Genomic DNA, 10,821 nt, shown 5'->3' with positions numbered 1-10,821 from the left:
ATTCCGCTTGTGTCACCAAGATGAATTTGCTCAGTTATTTTAGCAAGATATGCTGTCATTTACCATTGAAGATGTCAAGAAAGGGGCAAAGGTGGCCATCCCCTAAGACAAGCGCCTAATTATATAATTTGTCTTGTGAGTGGGACAGACCACTGTAAGGTCTCCACTGGGATCACTTCTTCAGCAGCCCGAGCCTATCATCAGTTTCATCAACCCTCATTTATGTAAGGGCACGGTGAGCAAGTTAATTTATCTCTTTTTCCAACCACAGGAACTAGACATGGCATGAAGACATTCAGCAGCCTACAAGATTCAGCTTTCAACATTAGACATTCATATCTTCAGGCCATCTGACAGTGTTGTCAGATTTCTATGAGATAGAGTGAGGATATTTGAACCACCAGAATAGATATTTGCTATTAATGTTCAAACTGGACTGAAAAGACTTTTATTTATGCCATTAGACTGTAAATCCTATCAAAAACTAAAAGCAAATTTCTATATTCTAGTGAGTAGTGCATTGTATTGGCTTTTTTGGCCAATTTAATTGCATTATTCATTGCATTACATTTATTCGTTTAGCAGTCACTTTTAAGATTTACACATGAAAACAATAGCAGTTGATTCAAGGGATAGCATATGGTTTGTGATACCAAAAATATCCATAATGTAGCTAAATCATCTCTGAACTGTGGCAATGATGTTTAAACCAAACACCATACAGTCGCTGATCGTTCTGTGGTAATTCTGAGTTTGTGTTGACACTGTAGTGAGCCAAATTGCTTATCAAGGCTGGACATATGCGTGTGCCCGGGCTTATACTTAGTCCAGGATGCGCAAACACAGCACTGTAAATCGCAGACTATGCAGCTCGGATTCGCACCTGCTGAGGGGGAAAGGAAGCATTGCATTCTGGAGATATGGCCTGTGAGCACGCCTAGCGTACCTTCACAAAATGTCACAGCAGTTATGAAAGCAAGTCATTATCAACTCAGGGGGACCCTTGACACTGGTCTATGAGAGATAGTTCCAGTAGTTCAAAGCCATGCCTAATGGCCATTCCAAGGTCAGCTTGAAACAGAGAACGTGGCTTGTGATGTTTAAGAACATCTAACCACCCTTGTGAATCCAGCGGGAGGTTCTGGTGGCCAGTGACGCACTAGGGGTAGTCCAGGGGATTCTATAGGTGAGCTTACGGGTTTATTAAGCACATATTAGGCCTTCACTGGGGGAAAAAACTGTATATTCAAGGTAGATCATCAATCTAGAGTTTTAAAGACTATAGCAATGTAAAGTCAATTGCATAGAAGTAGACTGGCTTTTTGAGGGCTTTGACCGTTTGACTGTTCTTCTCTTCTTTTTCCTTATCCCTTCTCTTACACCTGAGGGTTGTATATTTGTACTCGCTCTCTCTTCTTTTCTCTTACTGAGATGATCCAGCACTGTGGTTGTCCAGCTGTGCAGGATGATTTCCTCTCACTGAATGTTGACCTTTTCCTCTATGAAAGATGCTGTATTCAGAGGCACGACTCTGATGTGCTGCTCATGGTAGTTCGTCAGATGTGGAATGGATCAGCATCTACAGGATGTAAAATCAAAATGGGAAGCCAGTGCTGTAAAGATGATGTTATATTAATGCACATTATTTGTGCATCAAAGTATTTCCCAATTTTTACATTAGAGAATGTTTTTACTGCCAGATATTTATATAATTATATATAAAACTGACGTGTGATATCCCATCACCCCAAAAGCTAAAACGGCCATGTGCAGTTGCAGAACTTTAAACTTTCTTTCTCTATCTTATGAATATTTGGTGATGAAATAAGGTTCTCCTATTCATTCAGTTTACTTGTCTTATAAAGTATACAGCAACCAACAATACTGGTAAACAAAACATATCCATATGTGAAGTAGCTTTATATTAACTATGTCCACTGTCCTCATTCAAGATGGCTGAAATGTTTTTTTTTTTTTTTAAAGCTCAAAACACTTTTATATAAAACATTTACATCCTTTCCTATGTCAAGGCCTGGCCCGCAAAAGCTTCTGAACATTTGCCACATGGATGGAGTGTTTTTCTTTTAGAAGTCCAGACCTGCGTTTAAGGCCATTTAAACGGGACCTGTCAAATACAAGGCAAGCAGAGAAATGGTCGCATGGCTCTGATGTTTGGTTCATATGCTGCATAGGCTGAACGGACCAGGTGTAGAGCTCTGGCTCTTGGACATGTCCGTGGACGACCTTGCTCTCATCACCAAGAGCCTTGGAAAGCCTCCCAATCCTGGGGATCCATATTTGGACCAGCACCAAGTTTGGAGGCCCACAGATGTTGTGGAGAGGCCTGATATTATGATAGTTGTCTCATGCAGACAGTCAAGCTGATTCATATGTGTGAGTGATGAAAAAGTTCATCTCTGTGGTGCATATGTTAAATTCAAATTTTATCTTGTTTTTTATCAAGATTTTTTTATCTTGTAGTTTCTTCTGTACACATGATATGCCCACAATATGTACCGTTAATATGGCCACTACACTTAAACAATGTTAAATACACTCTCCTTTTGTACTTTCAAAGCTATTTGAGGAAAAAAAGGCAAATCTATTTTCTTATACATGAACACTAATCTCACTAATGATATGAAGCAATGCAATAATTAATTAACTAGGTTTACTTAAACATTTTTAATAAGAAATATATAAAAATGTTGACACAAATTGCTCAAATTCTGCATTAGACATTCGTATGAATTTTGTAAACACACTTTTGCAGTCGGTTCACAATGTGATAGGCTACTTTTCTTTAATTATAAGTTTTGTTATAATTTTCCCTCAAAACTTAACGGACCCTCTAGACATGTTCCTAGTCATACCGGGCAGGCATATTTATACCTCACTAATTCAAAAACTCTCTCAGTGTTACGAGAGCTATATAAAATATAAATTGGCCGAAGGAAACTTTAAATCTTAACAGTGAACGTAAATGTCCTGACTGTATAGCAACCAAACAGGACTGCACTACATTCAGAAAAATTAATTTTCAAAATAAAAAAATACTTTTAGTTTGTGTGGAATTATAACTTTGAAAAATCGGTAACACTTTATAATAGTTTTATGTATAAAGAATATAATATTAACAAACATAATTCCATTGCTAAACAGATTATCACGAACTTTTATTCATGTATCTTCATAGTTGCATGTAGGCTACTACTGATCTGTTAAGCTTTTTATAATGTTTGTTAATGACTTCTTCATGAAAGTGTTAGCAAAGAATCTTTTGAGAGATAAGTACAAATAAATGATGATGTGCTCGTGGAGTAATTGATTTAATGAAGTTCCTATGAAACTATTAAAAGCGAGTGGAGGTCATGCGAGCGGCACCCCTGAGCGCTCATTGTCAGATGTTTAACTCAAGCAATCTTTTGGGAAAGACATCGGGGCTAATAGGTGAACTCACAGCTGTCTGAGTCGGGCTCGAGCTTTCAGAGCAAATAGCAAACAACTACTCATCCGGCCTCTAACGTAATGGGACGGCAAACTTTCTCAACAGCCTCATCTTGACATGCACGCAAGAAGGACAAGCACGACACCTAATCAATAAGTGCGCTAAACGACTGTTAGTCATAACGATAAAAGCATTTTTTTCAGAGTTGAGCTCATAAAACATGTACTCACGTTTCACTGTATAAACACCCCATGAGTTTTCGCCCATGCGTCAGAAATTTTCGTGTCCGTGTTTTAGGGTTCAGTCTCGGAGTGCAGGGAGGAAACATGCAGCCCTGCAGCTGCAACTGGATTGTGTTTTCTCACTTATTCGGGAAACTTAAGATAGTAGGCAGGTAGGGTGCTTGGAAGAGTTTGGCAGAGTGCCTGGAGAATGAATATGTGCCCAGTTTTCTTGGTCTTCAAAGCATACTGTGGTAAAACAGTCAACGGATGTTTATAATACCTCGCATACTTTACATTGTTTTTATTTTGAAATGGTGAGGAGGAGAAGAGTTTAGTTTGGTTCTTTTAAAATGTTTCCGTGGTTGTCTTTAAAGAGTCCGACTGACAAAAAATAGGCTTTTTATAGACTGATATTTTAGCAATGTTACAATTCATCAATGTGAGTTAAAGTTATGATTAAATAATGCAATTATTATCTATTAATATTTAATATTTAATAAATTAATTGATTAAAAATGATCATAATTTAAATTTTGTGGAAACTACTAATTGTTTTATTGATAAAAATAGATTCATTCTTGATTCATTCTACGTGGCTGACAAGTGTACAGTTTTAATTATCTCAAAGTTGACCAAACCAAAAGGGAAATTATAACAACGTACAATTCATTTAATACGATTTTGGAATTATATTTGTGTTATTTAATATTTAATGCACTCTCTCTCTCTCTCTCTCTCTCTCTCCCTACAGACACTCAAACACCATGGCAAATATTCCATTAGTGCCGTAATTTACCTCAGAGACTTTGCAAGCTCGCAGATGAAATCTGGCAGTGTGAGTTGAACATATGTGCGACGTTCAAACAGATAAAGTGTGAAGTGCATTTTTTTCTAATGGAGAAATTACGGGAAAATTTAATGTTTTCTTTTCATTACAAGTGCTCTTGGTGCATCTCTTAAAACGGTGCACAATGACTCGGATACTTTGAACCCTCGTCAAACGCATAATGAGAAGCTGACGGTGTGAAATCTGACTAGACTGTAGTAAACAGCCTCCTCTGATGTGATCATTCTGTCCAATAAAGGCAAAACGGGAGAGAACTCGCTGCGTTTTCACACTGACTTCTGCTTTGTCTTTTGAAAAGTGGCGTCTGAGAGTCTGACTCTTGGAGTTACTGATTTGCAGGCTGCATGTTAAGGTAGACCATGTAAGTGATTTCCACGGGCATTGCACTAAAGGAGAACAAATCGCTGACAAAGAGGGTAGCTTTTCGATTCAATAGCGTCGTTAGGACGACCGAAAAGTATTCCTCAGATAATAAGTTCTACTTCAAAGCGTCTCCCATTCAGCTGTGACTGCTGCAGCTTTTATGAAGTCCCCCCTTTTCACTCCGACGGGACCATCTCTTTGGTTATTTTTCACCGTGTTTATTTTGCACTATTCAAAGGGCACTTGTTTTAAATAAATAGAAGATCATTCATTCCTTGAGCAAATAATAGTTCGTGGACAAAAGATGGGCAGAGCGCGCGCTTATTTCCGAATTAAACGTTAACGCGCGCAAGGGATTTCAAAGATTTGGGAACAAAAATATGAGCGATTCTGATTAAGAGCGAATTGACTGCTCTAACGTAGCATGAAACTAAAGGCCAGTGCGACTGTATCTTAATAGAGTGTTTCCAATTGAAGTGGCCTTTTCCCAGTGTCCGGTAAATACACACACGCTTTATGAAGTGCCCTTGAACTTCACACTATTTATGGGGCGTTTCACTGACACAAAACGCTAGATTTACAATCTCAAACGACTCACCGACTTGTGTGCTTTATTCCACAGGGGTTAGCGTGATGTTCATTAGCACGAAATTAAAAACCAAACTTTCATAGGAAGCGTCTTAGAACTTATTGAGACACTTTCCTCACGCACATTTTCCACCCGCCAAATGAAACGTTCAAAGATGCCTATTTGTATGTTTCTGCGCTTATATAAAATGAAAGATTATGCTGATTTTAAGGGACAAAACGGTTCGTGGGAGAGGTTTCTGCTTTGATGATTGACCATTTAGCGGCAGTTAGTAGTTTTTCGACCACGTATATTCAAATGGGACCCATAGAAATCCTAACGCACCGTGCAGTCTTCCGTTCTGATGTGGAGCTCTTTGAAGTGGTGCAGGACTTGCGCTGGTCAATTCTGAGTCTATAGTCTGGGACAGGGGGCACTTTGAAAGTGTGATTGTGCGTTTTAATGAAGGAAATAAGACGGGGCACTTTGTTTCATATTCTCCATACTACTTTCTTCTTATTGTCAGGCAGCTTTTATGTCTTATATTCCCATGAATGATTCATGTATTGATGGCTTTGTGCTATTGTACTTTTCACTTTTAAGTGACGGTTCCCTTTTGAACGGACATTGAATGGCTAGGGAATATTTTTATTCAGGAGAAAATAGTTAAAATTGTATAGAAAGTGTGTATTGTAGAACATCGCTGTTTCGTTTGGTTGGACTTGTCCCAAGTTTTACAGAAAATTAAACATTGTTACTCACTGAATGTTTAGCTCAAATCAAAACTAGCAAATCTGTTGAATTTTAAAAGAGATACGCACACTGATCAATGAATGAATCAAGGCCTTTTTTATTGAAAAGACCATATTTACACGTCCTGCCTTTTATTCAAGTTTTCCATATAGCTATACACAAACATCACATTTCTTCACGACCTTCTTACTTTTTTTTTTTCCATCAACACCATCATGCACCTCAAAAGAAAGAGTTACTACACGGTTCATGCGAAATATTCTTCACATTATACAGCCTATTCAAGTAAAACCTTTTTACAGAACACGATAAAAAGCATCACTTCTTTTCACCAGAATTATATTATTCTTTGGTGTATCTGTACTTCCAGACCAACATTAATACCAGCAAATAAATTACAATGTACAAAACTCGTTGAGACGCTACGAAAACATTCACAAGCATCAATACCATATACTATTTACAAATCAGTCAGGGACAGGCCTGTCAATGATACATTATTTAGGGTCTCAATGGACATATTTAGTACTCCTTAATCAGAGTAACATTGATTTTGCATAAAATATACGTTTAAATATTTTAAATATCACAAAAAACCGTCCTGACCACAGATATTGTATAAACTTTAACAAAGACTCCACCCATTCATTTTTTTGGACACTGACAATATACAAAAACTCAAAATTTTTGTCACTGCAATTTTTTTTACCCCTCAGACATTTAACGTGTAGAATGATTCTCTATAAAAGATTTCTGTGCAACAAAGGGGTGTAGTAATGATAAAACAACAACTTAAACCTAATTTATAAATCCTTTTAGCTCATAATTATTTGATGACAAGTCAGGTAAAATCTTTTAAAAAATTGACAGTTTTTGTTTTTCATGTCTGATATTTCATGTTGCAAATTACAGCTGCTTATAAACGTGATTATCGTATGAAACATAAATTGCATCAATGTTTTAAGGGCAAACTGGGGGGGGGCAAAATCTTTCACCCACTGACATCCATAAGTGTTCCACTTCTTCGAATTGCAACACTTGAATTTTGTATTATTTTTTTTTAATGTGGACAATTCACAATGAATATATTCCTTGCTGTTCACATCAGAGCATTGCCCTTGGATCTGTGTGTCTGAAAGAGTCCTCGTCGTCGGATTCCGACGTTGGCACATCGCTGGAGGGGGTGTGTAGATTGTTTGGTCCAGCACTCCCTTGGCACACGTACCATTCGTTTAGGTTGGTCACCTGAGGGGAAAGGTTCGACGAACGGTTCCTGTGGGGATCCAGGTTTGGTGAGAGGGCATCACCGATAGTCGTAGACGAGGGATGGTAAGAGGAGCCTGTGTTGGCGGAAGGGGGCGGAGGAGACTTGCAGTGAACCTTCATGTGTTTGCGTAGAGAGCTCGGGTGTGTGTACGACTTGTCACAACCCCTCACTTTACAGAAGTAAGGCTTATCGCTCGTGTGGACGTGAGAGTGCTTCTTCCTGTCACTGCTGTTCGCGAATTTCCTGTCACAGCCATCAAACTCGCATTTGAACGGCTTCTCACCTGACAAATGAGAAAAACATAGAGCATTTAGATATGGAAATCACGTATACATCTTTAAATTGTGTTGTTTACAAAAAAAATAATAGCCAATGCTATGTCCCATACTCTCTCAGTAAGCACTAGTAATGGATAGTTTCACAACATTACCACTGTAACCTCACAGTACTTATTTTCTGCTATTACATATGGAATGTTCAGGCGAACCACATGACTTATGCAACCACTCTGTAAATGCTCTCATTTTCTCTAACTGAAGCTTGCCAAATCTTCTCAAGAGCTCTTTTTATTGTTTTACTGGATATGCAACTGAGTCAACTACTGATGAAACATTTCGGCTCGACATATGCATCAGATTGTCTGGAGTATAAGAACTAGCCCGGCTTTACAAGATATCCAAATCATGTGTCAAAATACATCACACATTGCATTGATTCAATAGTATCATATAAGTCCTTATTACAAAAATACCACAGGTGACTTTTTACACATTCATTGCTGATTCAAGATACCACCATGTTACAACCATTATAAATGTACTCTAAGTGGGTTTGACACGCTAGCCTAGACATTCAGGGCGCAATTTACGTCAGCACGTGTTGAGAGCATAACATGATACAGTGGATATAGTTAAAGACCCTAAACAATACCTGCAACTTCTTAACAACTGACAATAACAAAATGTCACTGTATATGTTGTACTGACTGGACTGGAGGAAGAGCTTTATATTTATTAAAATATCGTCTATATGTAAAGCATACACGTGTAGCATTTTCTTATTTCTAATACAGGCATGAGGGGAACACCAGAAGCAGAGGCCTTCCTCGCTCTGCAAAGATGCCAACATAGTTTGGTTAATCAAAATGTGGTAAATGCCCTATGGCTGGCCCATTCTCCATATTTACATATTGCGTGGATGTATTCACACACAGTTTGTAATTCCCTGTGGCTTTAAAAGAGACACAAATGTGTCGAAAACTTCGTGTTACTATTTTACCTGCAGCCTAATTAAACAATTTGCACTTTCCCTGTTTTGCCCTTTAGCATTTACACAAGTAGCACTGAAATGCAACTGCAGCCAGATCTCTTCACCTTAGAGTTTTTGCATGTCTCGTTAATATAAAATTGCATGCATTAAAGAAAAAAAAAAAATGATGTAAAGCACTGGTCTGCTTATAGCAGCGTAGTGTCTGTAGAGTACTTTTTCCCCCCTATGGACAAGTAGAAATATGCAAGTTGATCTCTCGTTGCATTTTCTAAGTGCATGACGCAAAACAACACCTTGCTTGGCGAATACGCACTTTAACAAACAGCCCCTTTAACATTGGTTGTGTATGAAAGGGGGGATATTTGTGGATACATGAAGTGGGAGGACAAAATATGACTTTGTTCCCTCATAAATAACGTTGCTACATATCAAGAAAATTCGATTCTCTGCCAAGTAGCGCAAACACGTTCAATAACAGACACCTATGAAGTGTTTTCAAGAAATTTGTTAACTTTTCACTAACCTGTGTGCGTCCTCTTGTGAATCTTGAGATTTTCCGAGCGCGCGAATACTTTGCCACAACCGGGAAAGGGGCACGGGAACGGCTTCTCGCCCGTGTGCACGCGAATGTGATTGATCAGTTTGTACTTGGCTTTAAACGCCTTTCCCTCGCGCGGACACTCTTCCCAAAAGCAGACGTGACTGCTCTGCTCCGGTCCCCCGACGTGCTCCACCGTGACATGGTTGACGAGCTCGTGCATGGTGCTGAAAGTTTTTGAGCAGGGTTTCTTGGACGTCTGCTCCTGGTCAATCCACTTGCAGATGAGCTCTTGCTTGATGGGCTGCCGCATGTATCGCAAAAACGCCCCCGTGGCTCCGTGAGGAGCCGTGGCGAGGTTCACATTTAAGTTCATGGAGTTGTAGCCGTGAAGTGAAGAAGATCCATAGTGCTCGGGCCTGTGGCCGAAGTGCTCTGGCCTGCCGTAGATGTCCCCCGGTAGACCCAGACGCATCTGCCCGTTGAGGGCATGGTGGTGGTGGTGGTGGGCACCTGGGGCCGCTTGCTCGTGCAGTCCAGAGAAAAGTGGATGGGCACCACCTTCCGCGTGCCCATAAGCACCTGTTGGGGAAATGAACATGCCATGGTGATGAGGGGAGGAGGCGGAACTATGCTGGTCGCCAAGTGCATGCATAGCAGAGGCTGAGAGCTCTCTCCTGAGGATGAAGTCCCTGCTGGTGGTGTAGCCTGTGTGGGGGTGAGCCACGGGGAAACCAACTGTGGTCTGAGAAGACGTGAAAGATGCCGCGGTCTGGGCTTCGGGATGGCTTTGAACAGGCTGAGAGGGACTAAGTTTGAGAGCATTGGTCTGTGCCATGTGCTCGGGTCCAAATGGAGTGAGAGCCACTCCGGGGTCGTTGCCCATCTCCCCAGGGTGGAGGTGGGCATGGTGGGAGTGCGGGTGATGCCCCCCTATCCCCGGGAAGCCTGTCATATTCTGATGAGGAAGGGCTTGAGTCGATGCCAAATCCGCTAATCTTATCGCCGAATTCCTCTTGCTTAAAGGGGGCTCCATCACTACGCTGTCATGTCCACGCTCACCGCTATTGTTTTCGCCAACTACGGGCCTTCTGAAACCATTAAAATATATGTATATGGCCGTCTATAGAACTTCTTTTGTCCTGCCTCTAACTCTGCTTGCTCCTTTTCCCACTCTGTCCTCAAGCGATTGGCAGAACATACAACAGTTGGAGGACACAGTGGGGAATAGAGTTTAGAAATGGCACTGCGGGTATTGGACAGATTTCGGTGACTGGCAGTTAAGAGAACGAAGCGATTGGCTGTCTTTCAGCGCAGAGGCTCAGCGGGGTTCCGCCCCCTCACTCTCTTCATCACTGTTCACTCCAGAAAGTTGTGCTCACAAACTTACAGGCAAATCTGTTTACCGAGACACATACACACGTGGAAGGATGTTGTTTTTCTCTGCGCGCAAAATAGTGACACTACACACGCTGGAGCATCTTGTGCAAAACTCCACACACCGTTTGGTATATATATTTTTAAATTAAATTCAAATAAATAAA

At 40.3% G+C, this 10,821-nt stretch overlaps 1 protein-coding gene across 1 annotated transcript; it reads right to left on the bottom strand.

The window, feature by feature from the left end:
- Nucleotides 1-6,280: 6,280 nt before the first annotated feature.
- Nucleotides 6,281-10,481, bottom strand: zic5 (zic family member 5 (odd-paired homolog, Drosophila)). The gene is made up of 2 exons (XM_051904707.1): nt 9,263-10,481; nt 6,281-7,753 (listed from the first exon to the last, which is right to left on the bottom strand). The coding sequence occupies exons 1-2, from the start codon at nt 10,311-10,313 to the stop codon at nt 7,308-7,310; spliced, it is 1,497 nt and encodes a 498-aa protein (XP_051760667.1). The 5' UTR covers nt 10,314-10,481; the 3' UTR covers nt 6,281-7,307.
- Nucleotides 10,482-10,821: the final 340 nt, after the last annotated feature.

The sequence above is a fragment of the Ctenopharyngodon idella genome, chromosome 9 (genome assembly GCF_019924925.1).
Source record: "Ctenopharyngodon idella isolate HZGC_01 chromosome 9, HZGC01, whole genome shotgun sequence".
Taxonomy (NCBI): Eukaryota; Metazoa; Chordata; class Actinopteri; order Cypriniformes; family Xenocyprididae; genus Ctenopharyngodon; species Ctenopharyngodon idella.
This window is presented reverse-complemented; position numbering and strand designations above follow the sequence as displayed.

Bases quoted from the DNA above. Each gene is read 5' to 3' on its own strand.
- zic5 (XM_051904707.1), bottom strand. From the start codon at position 10,313: ATGGAGCCCCCTTTAAGCAAGAGGAATTCGGCGATAAGATTAGCGGAT. The intron at 7,754-9,262 runs GTTAGTGAAAAG...CTCATTTGTCAG, and splicing joins TCACAAGAGGACGCACACAG to GTGAGAAGCCGTTCAAATGC.